Source organism: Cricetulus griseus, chromosome 7 (assembly GCF_003668045.3).
Source record: "Cricetulus griseus strain 17A/GY chromosome 7, alternate assembly CriGri-PICRH-1.0, whole genome shotgun sequence".
Classification (NCBI taxonomy): Eukaryota; Metazoa; Chordata; class Mammalia; order Rodentia; family Cricetidae; genus Cricetulus; species Cricetulus griseus.
In genome coordinates, this window is record NC_048600.1 from 48494448 (window position 1) to 48517554 (window position 23107).

Genomic DNA, 23107 nt, shown 5'->3' on the forward strand with positions numbered 1-23107 from the left:
TTCTTCCCTGTTTCCATGGCAGTGAACACAAATAGAAAACTATCAAGCCATACATATGAAATTTTGACAGCAATGGCACCCTTAATCTAGGTTGTGAGATAAGGCCTCAAATAATCAAAGCTATGTTCAACAACATTCAACAAAAAAAATGAAGCAGTAAAACTGTGAAAAGAGAGCAAGAATGGCTGCATGTGACTAGTCAGTTGTGGAAGCAATCAGCCACTTGATACATTTTGTTCTGGAGAGGCAGAAGACTCAAAGATATTTCCAGGGAGACCCTAACAGGCAGGGCTGATTCCAGAAGCCACAATAATGGTATCCTCGTTGCTGCACAGCTATTTGTCATTAAACAAATACCTAATTAAGTAACGATAGTGAGCTTGGTGCTTAAAAAATATGAAAAAGACCAAGTCAGTACTCTGAAGCATTTCAAGCATTCCAGTTGTTCTGGAAAGAACAACTCTGGTCTTTAACAAGGCAAAGAAACCCTAGTTATACCACAAATCATTACTTGATGCTTACATGTTCAATGATTTTACAAAACCACTGCTAAGTAGGGGAGGGACATTTTTTCCCCAAGAAGTGTAAAGTTCCATGAAGACAGTTGTTATAGTTTTAAATTTAAAATATAACTCAGATACAACTGATTTATACTGAGTACCTACTATGTACTAGGTACACTTCTACTATATCCTCTTTTTGTTTCACTAAAGGTACACAAAAAGCATTAGAATATAACAATTATGTTTTTCCCCTAAACTTTGAATTGAAAAATATAAATCCACAGTTTATACTGTTATATGGGCTAGATATTTAAAAGCAATTTAATTTGGAAAAAAATGAAATTCTCTTATTTAAATTATAAATGTTTACATGTTTCTTATCCCCACAGTTTACATTAAGTAATATTAAGTAAAAGTAAATATGCCTTCAAAAGTGTGCAATGCAAGCTGGACATGGTGGCACACAACCTTAATCCCAACACTCAGGGGGCAGAGCAGGAGGATCTTTCTGAGTTCCAGGCCCAGCCTGGTCTACAAAGGAGTTCTAGGCAGCCAGGGCTGTTACACAGAGAAACCCTGTCTCAAAACAAAACAAAACAAAACAAGCATACAATGCACAGTCCTTCTGGCATCAACATGAATATTAATTATCAATATACTAGCCAAGTATGGAAGGGTTATGGGATACTGTCTACACTGTATTCAGGCTCTGATATGCTCTTTGGCTGTTTACAACCAAATAGATGAGGGTGAATTGTGTGTGATGACTCTTTGAAAATAAAAATTTTGACCCATTTTCATTATCAAAATCTGAAGGTATAGGTGACTAAGCCAATTTCCAGGAAATCTACATACATTACTCTTTAACAGTGGTCTCATCACTTCTCTCACTATGTAGCAAGGTCATTAAAAGAATGAAGTGTAGACACTGTTTTAAGCATTTTAATGCTTGGACATATGGAAAACAAGAATGCAAGTTCCTTGAGGCCAAGCAGTACCCATTCAGCCTGGCATGTGTCTTGCCCTTATTTCAGCAGTGTGCTTGCTAAATGATTGCCCAGAATAGTGAAAGGTTTAGGGCTACTTATCTTCTCTCTGCAGCAGCAGGAAAGAGGTAAACAGGCCAGTGCTCAGTATAGAAAGTTGTTATTTGGAACTCACACTAGATTGGGTTTTGCATGCATGGTTTATACTCTTCAAATATTTATAGACCGTTTTCTTTGCCTCCAGCTCTGGTTGTCACTTAGCCAAGTTATACATACATGGTTCTTTTAATCTTTCCTTAGAAATCAATTCCACTCAGCTCCTTAATCATTCTAGCTGCATTTTCTCAACTTTTAGCTTTTTGTCTTTTTGATGACTTAGTCTGTTGAAATGTATGAAAGTGATATGGCTATGAACATGGAGAGGGTTAGCTGCTTTTCCATTTGAACTATTTCAACGTTCAATGTAATTTATGTGCAAAATAAAACTTCCCTCTTATTGTGTCTTAAAAATTCTATTTATGTTGATGTACCAAAAATATTGCAAAAATATTATCAGTATTATATTCTCTAAGGATAACAGTGTCACTGGCCAAAATCTTTAGTGTCTACAGCTAACTGATCTATCCTGAAGTGTTTCAATATGAGAAAATATAGGAATCTAGACTAACATAGCTATACAGAAAAGTGTCCATTTCAACATTCTAGGTATTTGTAGACATGTCTTATTAAATACAGCTTTTCAATTAAAAAAAAAGTAAAACCAGATAAGGATTTAAAAACAAACAAACAAAAACACCCCCCCCCAAGATTCTAACACTAAAAGCCCAGGAACCAAATGGGATCTCCTCAAACTAAAAAATGCAATGATACATTGTTTCATTATTTTAAGAATGGCTATCAAAAAAGATGACAAATAATGAATGCTGAAGACAATGTGGGCAAATGGGAACCCTTTCCCACTATTAGTAAGAAAGTAAGTACAGCCATTATGAAAACCAATCAATATGGAGATCACTCAAAAACTTAAAAAAAGAACTAACAGGATCCAACAATTCCACTATTGGGTACACATCCAAAGGAAAAGGAGACACCTGCACTACCATGTTCACTGTAGCACTATTCAGAACAGCCAAGAAACAGAACCAACCCAAGTGTCACCAGTGAATAATAGGGGAAAGCATGGCACTTACACACGCACATCTCTTGAATTTTATTCCCATCACTAGTTGAAAGGGTACATCAAAGCCAGGACATCATTTCACACTGCCTCCAACTTTGATAGTCTTTGGTAACTACCATTCTCCAACTTTACAAGATCACCTTTTTTTAGAGTCTACATATGAGTGAGATCACATAGTAGTTGTCTGTCTGTGCCTGGCTTATTTCACTTAACACAATATCTTCAGGTTCATCCATACAGATGTAAATTGATTCATTTTCTTATTTGTATGGCTAAAGATTATTCTATTGTGTGTGTGATATTTTCTTTGTTCATTCAAGTACCAGCGCATATCTAGGTTGTTTCTATCTCTTGGCTACTGTGACTGCTGCTGTAATGAACATGTTGGTGCAGGTGTCTCTTCTGCATGCTGACTTCACTCCCTCTGGGTGTATATCCCACTAGGAGGATTTCCAAAGCCTGCTGTGGCTTTACTTTTAATTATTTAAGGCATTTCCATATAGTTTTCCACAAAGGTTATAGTAATTATTTAGCATACAAACCTGCACATTTTATTTAGTTCCTTTTGATGTACTTTTCTCCACTATACACAACTATTATTATCTCAGTAATACCTTATCTTTTCACTCAAGAACATTAAGCTTCATGTACTGTATTGTCATAGACCATCCATTTTTGTGATCACAGACCATTTTATGAATAAGTTGATACACCATAATTTCAATTGTTATTGGACATTCACATAACTTCCATTTTTTTTTCTTGAGCTTAACTGCTACTACACACAAACATCATCAACAACACAGGGTAGAAAAGTAGTTCAAGTACAGCATTTCCTCAGCACACACAAAGGCCTGGATTTGATTCCTAGCACTGTAAAAACTAGACATGATTGCATACACTCACTCATAATCTCACCTCTTGGGGTTTGGGGAAGAGAACCTAAGTATAAGGTCGTTCTCAGCTACATAGCAATTTAAAACCACCTTTGGCTTCCCAAGACCTTCTAAAACAAAAATAAAACAAAAACCAAAGAACAACCTCTGCCCCTGCAGACTTAGACAATATTAGAGTGCTATGGATATAGGTCAGGGTAGAGTGCTGGCCTAGCATACCAGACATCATGGGTTTGGTCCTCAGCACTGCCTAACACAGAGTAGAGGCACACTGGCCTGTAAAGTCATCCCAATCACTCCAGAAGTCAAAGCTGGAAGGTTCAGAATTTTAAGCTCATTCTCGAGTTCAGCTTGTGGCCTACCTGCACCACTACATTAGATTGTCTGAGAACAACAAAGGGAAAGAGAATTCTTGTTGGGCTGGCAAGATGGCTCAGTGGATAATGTGATCAGTTAAGCCTGATTACCTGAGTTTGATCACTGCAACCCACTTGAGTGGTAGAAGAATAGCACAACTCATGATAGTTGTCCCCCAACCCCAACTGTGTGTTGTGGTGCACACGCACATACACATACACACTTATAATAAATAAAATTTAAAATGTGAAAAATAAAACAAAATGCAAGAAATATATGAAAACAAGGGCAAACATTTACAGGTGTTCCTAAGACTGTTTCTTAGACTTCCTTTCCTTGACTTCACAGTAGTGTGGATTGAAACTCAGGCCTTGTACATGTTAGGTGTTCTACTGTTGAGCTGTGTCCTTGACTTTCAAGAAAATTTTGAGATGAGTCAGGGGTCTGCCTAACTATTGACCTTGAACTCACTCTGTGGTCCAGGCAGGCCTTGGACTTGTTATTCTCCTGTATCACATGAACTACCAGGCCCAGTTTTTGTATTAGTGAGTGTAAAATTAATGGGTCAAAAGATACAAAGAAAGGAAATTCTGAGGTTAGAATCAGGTAGGACAAATAGTACAAAGATTTGTCTTTTGGCTGCAAAGCTTAGCAAGTCACAAAAATGGTCAAAGATAGAAACTTCTAATAAGTAAAATGCTACACTTACTAATCCACTCCTTCTTTCACATCAGTGTTGATCTCCTATTAGTTAAACTTCATCAACTTACCTAGATCTACCATCAGAAGGCGAGTGAGGGCTGTGTAGAAGGTTGTTCGGCACCTGAAGTCATTGAGACTGTAAGTATCACTGATGCCAAGAAATGGGAAGTGTTCACTCTAATGAAGCAAAAGAGCATGGAAAGTTATCAATTTTTCACCTAACTATCCAGAAAATTTAGTCATTAAAGAATTGAGACGTACCGTGTGGTTTTTTAGCATGAATTTCACAGCATCTATTTTCACCAGTTTTTTTAAAAGGATATAGGTAATAATGTTAAGGAATCTAGAGAAATATACATAATAATCACAAAACATAACTAAAATGACATTTTAGTATGTAAGAAGAATAAATATTTCCAGGATTGCTTCTATAGAAATGTCTTTCATTTTGCTAAGAATGGTAATCCATTATTAACTAGGGCAATTACTTTTCTATCTTATACATATTCTAGTTATGGAAAGAAAGAATGAATCCTATAATTAAGACAAGAACCCCTCACTATTAAAGCCTTGATAGGAGAAAATTGAAACTGACCCTTTTTACATTTTGGTATAGCTGGAGAATTTCTTTTTCTTAATAGTTCTTCTTAATAAAATTATTATAAAGACCCATAATAGGCTATCAAGAAAGAAAATTATTCAATTTTAAGAAACAATGAACTCAGAAGTTTAAAACCAAAAAATCTAGTTAGAAAGAGATAGCAAAATTCTCATCATTAAGTGTTGAAAGACAGCTTAATGTAGCTAATATTTCTCAAGTGTTTAAGTGGAAGGCACTTTTTCTTTCATGTTATTTTATCCAGTCTTCACAATTACAGTGTTGTTATTTCTAGTCTGCAGATATGAAAACAGAAGCTTAAAGAAATTAAGTTGTCCATCTAAGATGCACAGAAATGGTTGATTTTGCTGACATCTAATTCAAAGGACTGTGTGCTTCCTGTACCACATTATCATCTGAACAGGCAAACTCTGAGTTAGAATAAAACCGAGACCATACACATGAATATAAAGCATAGATAACTTCTAGTCTACTTTGGGTTTTAGGGATGGGTACCCAGGATGCACCGCCTCTTCTCTTCCTTCACCATATTCATGAACTTTCTGCCAGAGCACATCTTGGCTCTTCCATATACCTCCTCCTGTCTTGAAGGCTACAGCAGTCTTGTTTCCATTCATGTCATAATGGAAACATCAACTCCTTTCTTCCATAGTATTTGTAAATTTCCTACATATAATGACACTGAAAAATTCAATTATCATTTTAGACATGGAATGGAAAGCACACTGGGATAAATGTCAGGAAATGTGGGCTTGAAGCTTGACTACACTGTTCAGTCACCTGGACGAGCCTAAGTAATACACTCAGCCTGACTCTCCAGCAAATGAGAATGGAGTCTATGTTCAAGGGACTGTACAGGTTGTTCTGAGGATCAGGTGATGCACACATCTTTACTGACTATAAACCAGGGAAAAGACACGAAGATGAAGACAACTTACAAACAAACGGACACAAGCTACAAGGCCAATTCTCACAACTCTAAATGGCAGAACTGTATCACTTCCAGTTGTTCAGTTACCAAACTCATTAAACAAAATTGACTTACCCAATGACAAGCTGTTGTGACTTAGATTTAAGTTTGTTCAACTTCCAGGTGACCACTAGAGTGATATGTTATGCAAGTGTATCCCCAGAACAGGACTGGCAGTCACACACTCTCCTCAGTGCACTGCATTTTCTGGCAACCAAAGGACAAGATCAGCACTGGTAAGCTGTAAGCTTTTCCTTAGATTTAAAGATTCGGATTTGATGACTTTTCAAAATCATCAATCTCTGAGTAGATGAACTGCCACTCAAACTTCACTCAGTTAAACAAGGGTGGGGATCAATAAACTTAGAAATATCTTAAGTAATTACCAAAGGCAATTCTCTTAAAATTGCTAAGTTAAAAGTGACAGGGTATATGGGTAATATGAATGCTGCCATTAAGAGAAACCTTCCTGTCAGCACTGCTAACAAACAGTAAGTCATGTTTTGACAATAGAATATTTATGGAAGCAATAAACAGAACATCCAAAGAAAAACATCATCTGCCAAAGACATTTTCTTCAGAACCGCATCTGTGCACTTTGTACAAGGTCAGTCCCCACTGCCTTTTAATTAATTCTCAAGAAAAATGATTAAAACTCTGAAAAAATACAATAATGAGAATTTATATGAACATCTACATTCATTTACAGGAATTCAGTTCAAAGCTAGTTAATGGTCCTAAGATTTATAACGTTAAAGGGAAAGGCAAAAGGACATATCTTTATGATCTTTTATTTTTTATTCTTCTCTAGCACACAAGTGTTCTTTTAAGTTGCTCCATTTTGGGCAGAAGGTTGGGTGGTTTACGGCAGTACTGGATTAGGTTTGGAGGCCTTCGGCTCACAGTAGTGAGCACAGCCTGGTAACAGGAACAGCAACAGTGCTAGGTAGGACTCCTGAGCAGTAGCAGGAGTTAGCACAGGCTAATTAGTGATTGATGGGGGGAGGCCCCCCCCTACATGGTAGAGCCAAGGTTCAAATCCAGGTCTACTGACACTACAGAATCCTGCTCTTTTTTCCATGTGATACAGACCCACTTGACTGTAAAGGCTAGTATTTGTTCCTCCACCAAAACTGAAATACAGCTGTAATTGTAACTGGGCCCGAGACATGATAGTGGGATCTTATCTTTTAGGAGTAACCAATTTGTTAATGGCCACTGCTACATCTGACTGAGCAAAACTTCCAGAATATTTTTCTGCATCTGTATAGTTAAAAAGAAAACATTGAGACAGGTGAAGATAGTCATAAAGCTAGCAACCATGACAAGCATTGCTGGGTGACCAAGTTTGGCTGCCAGTTCGAGGTACAACTTTGGTTACCTCTGGAGCACAGATGCTATTTGCTGACTCTCAGTAAACACTTCCAAGAAGATTTCACCTCTCTTCTTCTTCTTCTTCTTCTTCTTCTTCTTCTTCTTCTTCTTCTTCTTCTTCTTCTTCTTCTTCTTCTTCTTCTTCTTCTTCTTCTTCTTCTTCTTCTTGGTTTTTCGAGACAGGGTTTTTCTGTGTATCACTTAACTTCTTAATCACCACTAACTTCTCAGCTACGGCTGACCATCATCAAGTGTACAAGCAAAGAAAATGTTTCACTTTAGCCGTTCAGCTGATTCTTCAGCCTCAGCTAACCAGAACCACAGAATCTTAATTCAAAATAACAAATGGCCCAGATAGTCTTTAAACTTCCCTCTGAAACTTCACATGCCAGGTCTCTATCTTCTGCATTGCCCTCAATGTTCTTATCTTCCAAGCTCCTACAGAACAGCTCACCAAGCATTGCATTCAATGGCTTTTCCTGTATAAAGTTCCAAAGTCCTTCTATAATCCTCCCCCTCAAAACATGGTCAGACCTGTCATAGGAGCAATAACCCACAATCCAGGTACCAACTTGTCTTAGGGTTTCTATTGCTGTGATGAAACACCACGACCAAAAAAGAGAGGGTTTATTTGACTTAAACTTGCACAGCATGGCTCATCATGGAAGGAAGTCAGGACAGGAACTCTAACAGGGCAGGAACCTGGAGGCAGGAGCTGGTACAGAAGTCATGGAGGGGTGCTGCTCACTGGCTTGCTGTGTCTGCTTTCTTATAGAACCCAGACCCACCAGCCCAGGGATGGCACCAACCATGGGCTGGGTCCTCCCTCATCAATCATTAATTAAGAAAATGCCCTATAGCAGTGGTTCTCAACTTGTAGGTCACAACCCCTTTGAGGTAGATGTGCCCTTTCACAGGGTTCACCTAAGAACATTGGAAAACTCAGATATTTACATTATGATTCATAACAGTAGCAAAATTATAGTTATGAAGTAGCAATAAAAATAGTTTTATGGTTGGGGTCACCATAATGTGAGGAACTGTATTAAAGGGTCACAGCATTAGTAAGGTTGAGAACCACTGTCCTACAAGTTTGCCTACAGCCTGATCTTATGAAGGCATTTTCTTAATTGAGATTCCCTCCTCTCATATAATTTTAGCTTGTATCAAGCTGACATAAAACTATCCAGCACAAGAATCTATCACATTTCATCAAATCTAAAATGCCACCATACAAAAATAAAAAGAAAACCATTATTTTTATGTGCTATTTGAAAGAAAAAAGTGCTTCTATTTTTCACTTTATTTTACATGTGGGAGTGTTCTGCTTGCATGACATAGTGTACCCCGTGTGTGCAGAGCCTCTTCCATTAGTTACAGACAGTTGTGCTGGAGACTGAACCTGGGTCCTCTGCAAGGTTAGCAAGTGCTATTAATCCCTGAGCCATCTCTCTAGTCCTGAAAAAGTGATTCTAAATAATATTAACTGAACGATATATCTTACAACAGTGTTAATGTAAAAAAGGTCTCAGAATTGAATAGTGTAATCCATACTCACTAAACATAGAAGGGTGGGTTATGATATTAGGCAGGTATCTTAGGGCCACATATGCTCATTGTTTATAGACACTTTAGATCTTAAAAATGGTGTGTGTGGGGAAAGTCCCACAGATCAGAACATTATGTCAGAAACATGAGTTAATTTATGAAGGAAGCTTAGGCTCATGAACCTCAACCAATCATCTAAGTGACTAAGTTTTCTTTTTTTTTAAACAAGAAGTAGGAGTTCTACTTCAGTCACTCAATAGGAGAGGTGACACTACTTTATCTTTAATAATATGGAGTAAAGATCATCTTCGGGGAGATAGTCTGAAGCCATAGAAAAGGAACGATTTACAGATAACCAGGGCAGTTACTCGGGCATATGAGCTACACATTCACACAGGACTCCAGGACTTAGAAATGCCTCATCTAGTTTAAAGCTTTATTGTTGGAGGTCTTGACATTATAAATAATTTTAAAGAAGGGACCTCCCAGTTTTCATTTTGAGCAAGATCCTCAGAATCAATAATTGTTTTTGTGATAAAGAAATAATTGGTCCCATGGCCCACTGAGAATGAAGCTAAAAAAAATTAACACAGACCCTCTTTTTATTAGGGTCTATTTTATTTTTAAAAGATTTTATTTTTATTTGAGTGTATGTTTATTTGTATGCCATGTATGGGTGCATAGGGAGGCCAGAGAGGAGGCTGGGTTTCTTGGTGCTGGAGCTATCAGCACCCCACAACCACCTAGCATGGGCGCCGAGAATCCAACTCTGAATCTCATTTAGAGCAGCAAGTGCTCACCGAATCATCTCCAGCCTCCCCCTATTTTGTCCCCACATCCAGGGTCTATTTTTAAAAATGAAAGATAGTCTGGCCTTTCCCAAATCTTTAAAGATTACGCTAAAAAGGGTGACCACAAACAGGAGCCTGTAAAGAATAAAACTTCCTTTCTCATTATTATAGCTGTGAACCCACAGTGGGAGGTGTTACTGTTATCAATTTGAGTAAATGAAGAACTGAAGTAGAAATATTAAACAACTATCCTCCAAAAGAAGGAAGGATTCAAGGAACAGTTAACAAACAACAGGACTTTGGAGATTCAACACTTCCTTTTTGGCATTTAAGGTAAAGTAACTTTGAGCACTTTGTTGACCTTCACTCTCTTGATTTTCTCAGCAGCTTCCCTGCTCCAGTCACTTGGACAATCTCACCATTTCTCATCCAGACAGAAACTAGAATTCCAGATGTATAAACAATTTAGAGAGGGACGATCCCAGGCACTGACCAACTGTGGAGGGCTGGGACCAGATGGAGAAGGTTAGCTCAAGCTACTAAGAATGAAGAGTTCTTGAATTTTACTTGTGGAAATTTTAAGACTATACTACAAGTTATTCAAAAATACTTGCTAGATGTAATATATATCTATCCTGGGCAATGAATTTGATGGGAAAATATAAAAGTTCTCTCAAAACGTCTCTGGACTTAAACATTACCAAGTCCTCATCAATTCGGCTAAGAGTAGGCTACCAACACCTCATCAACACCCAGTTTCCATATCATTACCAAGGGAGCCAGATGATCTCTAATCAATTCTATTTTCTAATTCTTCAAGGGAAAAGTTCACGTACATGTCCCCAGTCAGTAGCCCAGAGACTCAGTAAAGAGCAGACTCTCAGGTCCCAGTTAGAGCCAAGTGCTAGTGTGGGGCCTAATAATGTCATAACAGACATGATGTTCTGATGCTCAAACAAGTTGAACCAGTGCTTTAAGGTAACTTCAGGTTTTTCTGTAATTCTTAAAAACAATCTTTGGTAATTTTAATTTCCAAACAAGTGGTCAGATTAAAGAAAAATAACAAAGTTCACAGATTGGCTTTGAGTGTCCTAACACTGAATGACAGCCACCCGAGGCACATAAAATAAAAAAGGAAAACAAAGAGTACTTACTCAGTGGTAAGAAACAATGGCATCCTAAAATTCGCAGGCAAATGCACAGAACTAGAAAAAAACATCCTGAGTGAGGTAACCCAAAACCAGAAAGACAAATATAGCATGTACTCACTCATAAGTGGATATCAGACATAAAGCAAAAGATACCCAGTCTACAATCCACAACCCCAGAGAAGCTTGAACCCTCTTCCAGAAACAGATGAAAGCAGATGCAGAGATCCACAGCTAACCATTGGGCCAAGTTCCTGAAGTACAACTGAAGTGAGGGAGGAGCCATAATATGAACAAAGGAGTCAAGACCATAATGGGGAAACCCACAGAATTAGTTGACCCCAGCTAATGAGAGATCACTGACTTTGGTCTGACAAATGGGGAACCTGCATAAGACCGAACTAGACTCTCTTAATACAGGTGACAACGGTGTGACTGGGACAATATATGAAGTCACTGGCAGTGGGTCCAAGATCTAATTCTAATGCACAAACTGACTTAATGGAGCCCATTCTATATGGAGAAATACCTTGCCCAGACTAGACACAGGGGTGTGTGTGTGGGGGGGTGGTGGTGGTGGTGGAGAGGTGCCTTGGTCCTTCCTCAAAGAGATGATGGGACAGACTTAGTAGACTTCCTAGGGGAGGCCTTACCCTCTCGGAGGAACAGATGGGAGGAGGGGGCGTGGGGGAAGAGGAAGGAGAGAAGGGAGGGTGAAGTGGAATTGGAATATAAAAAATAAATTAATAAAAAAGAAAATAAAAAGGAAAACAAAACAACACAAATCAAAATACCCAAAAAGGTACGTTAGAAAGAAAATGAAAAAATTTCATAACATGGTTTTCACTGACTTGCTAATAATATATCAAAATATTTTGAGTATCAACATAAGGCTTTTCATTAAGGCAGACCAATAGGTGATACTTTCCTTCAGCTGAAGAATGCAATTGTATTTTTATCAAAAAATAAGGTATTATTTTAAGATCATGATTAAAAAACACATATAATAATGAAATTGGAGAGAACAACAAAACACACATTAGGTAACCAGAGACCACATTGAAATGGATACACCAAGCACATATTCCATTATGTAAATGAATTCAAAGATATTTCATGACTGATCAGCTAGAAGGGACATAATGATTTATAATTCAAATAACTGAGCAACGAAATCAAATTGAGCTAATATATATTTCTAAATATGCAAACTTGAAATAATTGTTAAAAAATACAAATCAATGTACCTGCATAGAAATAATTCATATCTGTTACAACCTTTAACCTTTATCAAATACATTTTTTGAAAATAAGACTTTTAAAAATTAATTTTAAGAGGTACTCAAAAGGAATAAATGGCTTATAAGATATAAGGTTATAAAAGTTGTGCTTAGAATAGATAACAGAAAAACTATCTTAATAGACACCAATAAATTAGACATTATGCAAATTATACTAAAATACAAATCAAATTAATTTTATATTAAATATCAATTTCAAACTAAAACCAGAGTGAATCTAAACAATAGGTCTGTGTTCTACCATCACAGGCCTTCTTCCAGATAACACGCTTTCTCAGTAATTCACTGTGAAAAGCTGGAGAGGTTGCAATACTATGAAGTACTTATCAAACACTTCATATGTTAGAAATAAAGAGTATTTCAGCACCATTATTAGAAAAAAATACAGGTGGAGTTTTTTTAATAAGAAAAAATACATATCTTAAAAAGCCAAAATGACCACTGGAATTGGGTTGTACATCACTTTTCAGTAAAGAGGAAAAACAGCCTGGACAGGTGTAATTTATCATTTTTCTGATTTAATATCAAAGAAATATATTAAAATAATAAAAAGAATCCTGAAATCCTCAAAATTTGTAGTGATAAATAGCCCTCCCTGTCTTTATTGCATTATACCTACTAACAGAAATATTGCATGGTGGATTTTGCCAGACAAGGACGATTATTTTCCAATAAAAAGTTGCATATTAAATTCCAGCACAAAAGTGGGTGTCTAATACTTTAGAAATCTTTTATGGTTTATGGAGGAACACAATCTTAAACTTAACTAATACAAGCATATTCTTGGAATGAAACTACATTAAAGGTTTCCATCCAAAGCCAAGCATTTTCAGAATTTGTACTTATATTAAAATATCAGCTAATCTTACAGGTTAACTAAACCAATGTTTATTTATTTTTCACAACATCTATGTACCTTACAGCTAACAACATAATCTGCAATCTACAATCAAGTTCTCACTGCTAAAATATTATAAATATCCAATAATGATGATTCCTGGCTTCAAATTTTTACGGATTTCTAAGGACAAAAATGTAAACATTCAACGTGTAACAGAAAATCTTAATATGAGTAGGTGTGACAGTGATCTGACAAGGAAGCCAACAATACTAGAAGTGATTAAAAAGCCAGTAACTCTCGTTCTATTATTCTTTTATGTGTCTTAACTTGTGCAAGCCATATGACTGATGTGCAAGAGGCTCTTAATGAGGGACCCAGGAACATTTACCTTCTTCAAGCTAGTTATACGCTTTCTTTTAGAAAAAGTTTCTGAAGATTATGAACAACTATGGGCTGAAATACATGAGTGCACATACTTTATTATGTAAGCATTTATTATCCTAGAGTAATATAAGCAAAACTAGCTAGTTAGGAATACATACATACATACATACATACATATCTGTATGTATGTTTATATAAGGTCTGTTATGATTAAAAATGCTTCATAGTACAGTTATTATAAATACACATTTATAGATAAAGCTAAACATATTAAATTTTTTTATTGTAAAATTTTGGAAAATTAAAAGCAGGGGAAATATTTGGCCAGGTAAATGCACGTGTAGGATTAGTGTATCACATATACAGTGAAAAGGATATCCAACTGAAAGGTCATTTAGGAACTGAAGAGTCCTTGAAATTACAGGCTCACATCTTCCCCAGTACTTCAGGTTTGTAACACTAAATATGAAAAAAGTTGGAAATTGTTAGATCGATGCCTGCATAAGGAGAACAACAGAAAGATACAACTATTTTATAAAAGTTAGGTGACTTCAATCACAAAATGAAAAGCATGTTCAAAATTCAATATAACTTTTTTTATTCTTAAAGCACATTTAAACTTTTATAGTTCAATTTACTGTGAACATTGGCATATAATTCCCTAAGTTTAAAATAGTTCTGTACATAGTTATCTAAGTCAGTCAGCCTATATTGTTAAGTGTTCACAGAAGAAACACTTAATTTAGAATCAAGCTAAATGGAAAGAAAAGAGGAATTATCATCACAAAGGAAATCAAATGAAGGTGAACCAGTTATTGCCCCAAAAGAATCATCATCTGGCGGCTCAAAAACTGACTTACGGTCCTGGTGTTGACCCAGTTTTGTCCTGCAAGCAAGATAGGGTTGTCTGTGAGACACACAGTATGCAAGTGGAAGCATACCAATGTCAGTTCAACATGGAACAGTGTGTCTGTGAGGACAAACCATTCAGCTCGACAAACACATCTCTGCTGGAGACAATGGATGTTCTACTTTAAGGTGATTATGACTACAGCTTTTAAATAGTTCTTCATTGGTCTTTGAGTTAGGGCATTTTGTTTTTAACTATAAAAGTAAAAAAATTCTGCCCAACTGAACTGTAGAGTCAATATCTGTAAATCTTTTTAGAACACTGTTCTGACATTGTATACTATAATCACATGGACTTCCTGACAAATGATAATGCCCTTTAGATGGTGAGTTTTAAGTATGTGAAGTAAGCTTCAATGAAGAACAATGTACACACTAAAAAATAACATTAAAATTTTGAGTTAAGAAATTAGTTATTTATAAGAGATTCAAATACAGTAAGATGATATGTGATTCAAAACAACAGAAGAAAATTAAAAATCTAAATAGATACTCACATTTTTGTCATGAATGTTTCTAGAACATGGTTGTCATCTGTTATTCCTAAGACTTCTGACATACAGGCATAGACCTGCATGAAAAATTTAAGTGTTAAAAGCTTTATTATTCATAGGCAGTTTCAAAAGACTACTCAAGTTAAGAAGTCTAAAACTCAAAGATCTGCTGCATCCACACTGAAACAGGGAGTGAGTAAAGAGCTAATGAAATTAAAACAATATCATCCTAGACTGCATTAACTTTCCCACAGGAAGCACTCCTCCTTTGGGATGTATATATACTTACACAAAGACCCACACTCATTTTTCACCCAACACAACACATAACGTCTTTGTCTTCAAAGTTGGGAAGCACCTTTTTCTTGAAAGTGGGAATAGGCATGCAAAAGACTGGAAAAAATGTTCAAAAAAAGAATCTAAGATAAACACTTTCTAACTATTCTAGATTTCAGGAAAGTATCAATAAAATTCAAGATAATTCAAGGTGATTATAAAAGGAAGAATTTTTAGAAAGCCATGAGCTCATGTATCAGTTACACACACCTGAGAGAGGCACAGAGACAGGTCTTACTGCTGACGGTGGGACTGAGCTTCTAAGTGGGCAGAGCTGGTTGCAGAGTTTGGGGTATGATGTTTCTGTCTCAACCTTAGGCACATTGTGCGTACGAACACACAATCCCACTCCAAGTGGGGAAATACCACCAGCAGCCAATGGAACATTCCCTGGGAGCCTAACAAAGCTGAGAGTAGTTAACACCTCTACACCCCCTATGCTCTGGTGGGATTCCAGGTTGTCCCTGCCAGACACCAGCTGCATGGGATCTCTTTTCTGTCATTTTTATCCCCCAGTGGTTACGTGGTCTCACCTTCTGTTATGTTTATTTACTAAGTACGGCAAAATAGCTTTATTTACACATTAGCTTACATACTGTCACAGGTCACAACAAGACAATAAATCAGAATTAAAGGTCACACAAGTATTGTATTTGAATTTTAAGATTATGCAAATCAGAACCCTGAGTTACAGATTTTCAACTTGAGTCCTATGTCTGGAAGCCTCTTCCTCAGGCTAGCAGGGCAACTGGAAGGTGTACAGGCAGAAAAGGAAGGGGTGGCTGTAGAGGGAGAGAGTAGGAAAGGAACAGAATGGTGGGAACAAGCTGGGGGAGAGGGAGGAAAGAAAATTAATATTCAACTTTCCATTGTCTCTTTTGTTGACTACAGAGCCTCTAGGACAGAATTCCTACAACTATGCAACGGCTGCTGTGATCACTGTAAGGTCCTAAGACACTTGTGGCAGGAGGGAAAGAGAGCCTAAGGGACCCTAGTTATCACCAATCCTATCAAAGGAAGAATGGTGTGTAGAAAGGGAACTTCCCCTTAATTTACCATGACCCAAGACCAGGAAGATTCAAATTGGTCCTCTTGGAAAATCTGACATGACTTTTGGTGTTCACATCTTTCATGCCTGCCTTGGCCCCGAGTATACCCCATTTCCCACCATTTCTCTCAACCCTAAGCACGTTAAGTACTGAGTAATCCATAGGATTTCTCTGGCTCAGTATCAGCCTCCCTCCCCCGCCACCCACCATTCAAAAGTCATTCCCAAAGGCCTTATTAGCCTCCCAGGCAGGGTGAGCTGCATTTTCCTGTATATTCCTCCATATCTGCTCTGTTCTTCCACCATGGTCCTTTCACATCGTAATGTTTAGTTGTCCAACTCTCCCATTATGCTATTAGATCCTTGAGGGCTGATATTATGGCATATTCTTTGTCTCAGCAACCAAGACAAGAGTACTTAATATGTGATAGAAAAAGTAATGGGTGGACCTACAAAGACTGGATTACAATGTGAATAATCGAAAAATGAAATATGCCCTCCCCCGTTTTTAGTATATATTGAATTCTGTTGGCAAAAATGAAAAGAGAGAAAAGTATTATAGAGAGTAGCTTGGATTGATTGTTATTTTAATTTGTGATTATCTAGTGAGATCATGTATAAAAGACTAATTTGTGAAAGCAGACAACAATGGGGACCCGGTTTCCTACTGTCTGCTCTCTTCTGCTCATTGCTCCTGCAGGGGCACACACTGTGTTCTTCACCTTGCCTGGAAATTTAAAGGCACTGGTGCTTACCAAGCATGAAAACATGAATGAAGCTATTTAAACCAAACTCTACTCCAGGGCAAAACCCTAGTTTTCCCTCTTGAGTTCACAATCATCTTCAAAGAAAGAAAATGTGCTATAAATGCACTGGACACTCCTGGAAGATGTAGCTGAGTGGGTTTTTGGAAGAGATAAGGCGTTATCTTAAACAGCCTATTCTTGGTGTATTTTCATCACATCCTCCTCCTTTCTGTTAACTCCTAGCTAACGCTCTTGTTCTGGATCATAGGATGACTACTCTGTACGTCTGTAAAAGGAAATTTTACATCATAGTCTTTATAAATGCTACTTCTTGGCAAAACTGAGACCTAACCTAACTTTCATTTTCACTATGCCATAGTGAAAACAGTAACAGAAGTGTATCTTTGAAAACCGAGGTTCCCACCAGGAATTTTCCTGTTGTGCTAGTTTGCTGGCAGGCAGGTCTGTTGTGCTCTGCTGTCAAAACATTTTCTAAAAGCATCAGATCTGAAGCAATAACACACAAGAGCAAACAGTCAACACTGGCACAGGCAGTGCTTTAACCCACAATCCTCCTTATAACTTTCACCATTCCTTTTAGCATCCATTAGCTTTGATCCCCATTATCCCATCTAGAGCTGTGTCAACGCTTCTGTCCTCGGGGACTTCTCTCCACTACCAGGATCTGACAGTCAAGCTCGAGTACTAAGCAGGATCATTACCTCTTAAATCCACTTATCTGATCTACTGAATAGTAAATTGAAAAGCTCATTAAGAGCAACAATCTGATTTGTTTTCACGTGTGACAGGGTCATTTAAAATCAATGTATGATTACAGCATTTCTTTTAAAAGACTGTCTCACATTTTCAAGGTCTTGTATCATTTGCAGAAGATGAAAATAATATGAAAATATCTTCTAACGTTTAGAATTTAATAATGTGATAGGTAAGACTATTTAAGAGGTAAGAGATAACTTGCCCACTGGGGAGCATCTACAAAGTTATTTATGATAAAGCACAAGTCAATAAAAAATTTCTACTGAAAACAATTCTAAGATAATATTCAGAGTTCTGAACACTTTCTGCAACTTTTATCATTTCAAAATAATTTTAAAAATTAATTTTACCAAAACATTTTATGATAGCATGAAGAAACCATATCATAAAATTCCTTTTCAGGAAGAATGGAATTGGAAGGAGAAAAAGGCCATCTTCAGCACACAGAAGACTAACCTTTGTATCCAGAAGCTAGTAAGATAATTTGATTTTAATGAGACACATGTAAATACCACAGAAAAAGAGATTAAGGTCAGGCAAAGTAGTGCATTTAATCCCAGCTGTCAAGAAACAGATACAAAGATTTTGAGTTGGAAGCTAATGGGTTACATAGAAAGACTACTTCAAAATATACCACTGCCACCAAAGGAGAAAGACCAAGTCACCAGTTGCTCTTCCAAGGTTGGATAACACAATGACAATGAATAATACAGTCATGCCTTTGGTCTTGTGCTTTATACTGTCAGGAACATATACACTGAAAACAAATTTTGCCTGCTTCAGCCCTCCTTTGTTTTTCCCCCTTCAGTACATCTGAGAGCAGAGCTAACACTATCTTCTATGTCCACCATGCCCACCACTTTACTAATGCTTGCTAATGATCAAATGTATAGTTTTGCCAATTCAACTTCAATTCTTTTTTTTTTTTTCCCCTTTGGAACAGGATCTTGTATTTAAAACCCCACTCACTAAGTATGGGAACTGGCAAACTTTTGTTGTTTAAAACGGTATGGTTTTAAAGCTTAAGTATTCCCTGGAGAAAGCTTTCTCTAAGATTAGGTAAGAAGAACTTTCTTCCTTGGAATTTTGGGAGCATCCACTGTTTCAAGTCTATTATAGATACTTATCATATAATGATATTATGATTTAGTAGTGTCAGCTTTTCATGTGAATAAAAGTTTCACCCACTATTTAAGCTTGTGCTCTTGGAGGGGAGGGGAAATCGCTATTCAGAGTTCTTAGAACATGGTCTTGAACTTAGCAAAACAAAGAACAGGCTTTGGTTTCAAAGACATTTGGATCTGTTGTTGTTGGTTTTTTTTTTTTTCCCCCTAAATGAGGCACTTCAAAATTATTTATTTTTATTTCATGTGCACATTTGTCTGTGTGATGATGTTGGGCACCCCCAGAACTGGAGTCACAGACAGCCATGAACTGCCATGTGAGTGCCAGGAACTGAACCCAGGTCTTCTGGAAAAGCAGCCAGTGCTCCCAACCACTGAGTCATCCCTCCAGCCCTGGATGTGAATTCTTAGTCAGGTGTTCCTCAAAACCTCTGAATCTTGGTTCCTTATTGGTAAAACAGAAATAATAACAGTAATTCATAACAAGGAATTTAAACAAGTTTTAGTGATGATTGAATGATAATCTCTTGTCACACACCTTGGCATTTGACAGTTAACTTTACAAATGCTACTTCCCACTATCTCTCTTCAATGGTCTTTCTGCCCAGCAGATTCTGTAATGCTCAGCTAACCCTTTGAAAGAGAAGGCCTTACACATCAAAAGTAACAGAAACAGAAGACAGTATTTCTTTTAGACTGTGTGTGTGTGTGTGTGTGTGTGTGTGTTTTGCGTGTGTGAGGGTGCAACTGCATAATTAAGAATGTACAGAGACCTGAAAGTGACATCAATTGTTTTCCTTGATCACTCTTTATCTACTTCATTTATTGAGAAAGGCTCTCTAGCTGAACCTGGAGTGTGCCCATTTTTGCCACTTGTCCTGCGGATTCTCTATCTCCTGCTTTGGAGTGCTGGAATTACCCTGCCTACATGTCTTTTATGTGGGTTTTGGAGATCCAAATTCTTCATGCTGTGCATAAAGTGCTTTAACTACTAAGCCATTTCTCCAGCACTCATGGATTTTAATAGCATAAAGATAACCATCAAGACCAACAAACTTTTGAAATTTGCATTAGTAATTCTGAAATCTTTATGTATATATTGAATCAATTAACACATTCTAGCCACAGAAATTAAATTGCCTTTGTTCAAGGGATAGAACAACTATGCCAGTATTTCATGACACAAGACCTTCAATTCTCTCTCCTTTTTTTTTTTTTTTTTTTTTTTTTTTTTTGTGTGTGTGGTGCTGGGAATTGGACCTAGTGCCTTATGCAGGTTAGGCTAGCCTCTACCACTTCTATGGGCTCAGTCTCCTGAACATCAACTCTTTCTACTTCTAAACAGTTGCTGCCTTAGAAGCTTCAAAGTACCCATTTTAACTCTGACACATTAAAACAGAAATATATGGAATTTCTATAAATGTCAGAAGCTGTCATTACAGTTTGAGAATACATGTTCCTAAAACTCATGTTAATAAATCCTTGTTATTTTACTACAAAGTTTCTTTTAAATATCAGGAAAGTGTTTGAATGTGAATGGACTACTTAAGTGGTACAATGCACTCTCCACTTTCTGAACTTACCTAATGACAGATGTTGCTTGTGCATTTATAGGTAGACATCTTCAATCATCCTTTCATTTCTCTGCTTTTCTCAATGTTCTTATATACAGTTTTTAAAAGGAGTCAAATAAGACAAGCAGATAAGGGAATCAACATAAAAATAGCAACAAGATATTTGGCTGTAAATTTAATAAGGAGTGAAAGCAAATCCTATGCTAATTTTTAAACTGCTTTTTCCCCCCTTCAAGCCAATACTTGGCATTAGGTATGTGCTACATTCTGGTTATAACTTGTGAGAAGCTAATTATGTCAATCCTTACATCTGAAGTAGATTACAGAACTGGGAAACCCAGAATGTTAGTTCCTAGAGGTTGATGGATATAATGACAGTCACAGAGATTCAATAACAGCCCTCTGTGAGATGTACTCAGAAGCACCACATGAAACAAATTAGAAACAACGAATCTCTCATTGTGTGCAAATATGAGAATAAGAGAAACCTAGTTCTGTAGGTTTTCATAAGAGCCATTATAATGAATTAAGATTTTTGGATAATGAATTTTCAGAAAATTATAGTAAGTTAATATCCATAAGCTCTCTATAGATGTTTAAGATATTATAACTTCTCAAAGGCTTTAGCATATTCTGCACAGGCTCAGTGCATAAAATTGGCAGTGTTGTACAAATCAACAGCAAAGACTTCTGCTATCAGGTGACAAATCTTCTTTGAACCACCACATTCTTACAAACTTACATCAAATAATATAAAATTGGTAACATATCCCATCTCCAGTTGAATTGTAAAGCACTGCTTTAATTTACTGTAGTGACTTATCAGTTAAGGCTTTGACTTGTAACTTGAAAAAACCTGATTCAAAATCATGGAGACAGCCCACACATGGAGACAGTGCCCCACACATGACAGTTCCCTTACAACAAAGGCACTAATGTTACTTAGGAAAGAATTTGAGTCTTGGATATGCAACTGTGTATTATGAGTCAGAAAGCAATTTTCATTATTTTTGTCTTGTGGTCAATTCAGTCCTTTCTATATGAGGACCCTGTTAAAAATGAAGGTGTTGGTAGCGGACTGAGGTGGAGAACGAACTTTTGCAGCATTTCATTACTTAGCTGAACCATTTGAAGTGAAGAACTTTCATTGACATCTGAAGCACAATAAAACAGGTACACTATAACAAACTTAACATTACAGCAAGAGAATTATTGGTACAAACATCATTGCTGCATATTAAATATATAAACTCAGTGATGTTGAATAAATCTATATTTATCTTAGCCAACCTTTCCATAGCATTTAATATAAAATTACTAAATACAGGAATGAAATTAAGACAAAAAATCCTTTGGCAGAATTTAATTTAAAACCATAATTTAAGTTGGAAACTAAGTGGAAATGGCTGAGCAATCTGCTTGCCCCAGCCAGCAGAATCTGAGTTAGAGAAAAGCCAGTATGGAAGTGGAATATGAATCTTAAATTTGTACTGTAACAAGAATATCTGAACCCACCATCTGTGGTGGCCATCTTGCTAAGGGGACACGGACCTAACAAATCTCTTAAGAAGCATTCCCAATCTGCTTGAATAACAACCTATTGTGTAAGGAAACTTGGAGCAAGCACTCTGGCCTCACATTTCCTATCTCCACATCCTGTGGCAGAGCACGCTCAGCAGGCTGGGGTGCAGGGCTGCCTGCTGCTTGTGATAATCCCCTCTCCCAGTAGGGGCCTCCACTGATGCATGGCTAAGAACATGCTTCCTCTTTTGCTTGCATCCCAGTGGGGTTTCCATTCCTGACATGGGCCCAAATCCAGACTGCTAAAGGAAGGTAGAAAAGCTAGAGAATTCCAGATGCCTCCTGAGATATTTCTGGATACATTTCTAAACAATCATTTATTGGACAGAGTACACAGGTAGTGTGAAAACCAGTCAGGCTGGTAATTTTGGAGAATCTTTCCTTACCACCCCCACAACCAGAGCTAAGGTCTAACTACCACCTGTTCAACAGAATCTGGCTGTTTGCCTCATGTTCCTTCAGGGAGCCACTGACTAAGGATCGTCACCAGCATGAACCTAATGCCTCCCGACAGGCTGTCCCTAGCCAAGAGGGACCTGGGTCGAGTGCACCCGTTATTGGTCACAGGATACACAGCTCATAGAGACTCCTGTGGTGCAACCAGCTGAAAGCCAACCAGAGACGATGAAGAGTGTACATTTGTCCTGACACAGCTTTGCTCTTGCTGGCTGCCAACTCACTCCATGTCTGGAGCCAAGCTTCTGTTCACCAGTCTTCTGGGGAGAAAACCATGCTAAAATCCTAGCTATTATTCTTTCCAAACACACAGAAAAAGATGCAAACAAGGTTAAGGCAAAAGAAGAAGGCTTGGCTGGAAGGTCTGAGACCACAGATTGAGGAAAGCATTATAGATAAACATTTAAGGGTTTATTTATAATTTTGTGTTATAACAAAACCTTGTAACACCAAGCATAGAGG

At 37.3% G+C, this 23107-nt stretch overlaps 1 protein-coding gene across 4 annotated transcripts in view; it reads right to left on the reverse strand.

Annotated features, from left to right (window-relative positions):
• The window catches only part of LOC100762081 (ran-binding protein 17), a 276621-nt gene that overhangs the window by 92391 nt on the left and 161123 nt on the right, over positions 1 to 23107 (reverse strand). For all 4 annotated transcript variants that reach the window (XM_027425205.2, XM_027425204.2, XM_027425203.2 and 1 more), the window contains 4 exons: positions 15007 to 15080; positions 13979 to 14059; positions 4886 to 4949; positions 4693 to 4801 (listed from right to left, as the gene is read on the reverse strand). In XM_027425205.2, coding sequence (XP_027281006.1) covers positions 4693 to 4801; positions 4886 to 4949; positions 13979 to 14059; positions 15007 to 15080 — 328 coding nt within the window. The remainder of the gene's footprint in view (positions 1 to 4692; positions 4802 to 4885; positions 4950 to 13978; positions 14060 to 15006; positions 15081 to 23107) is intronic.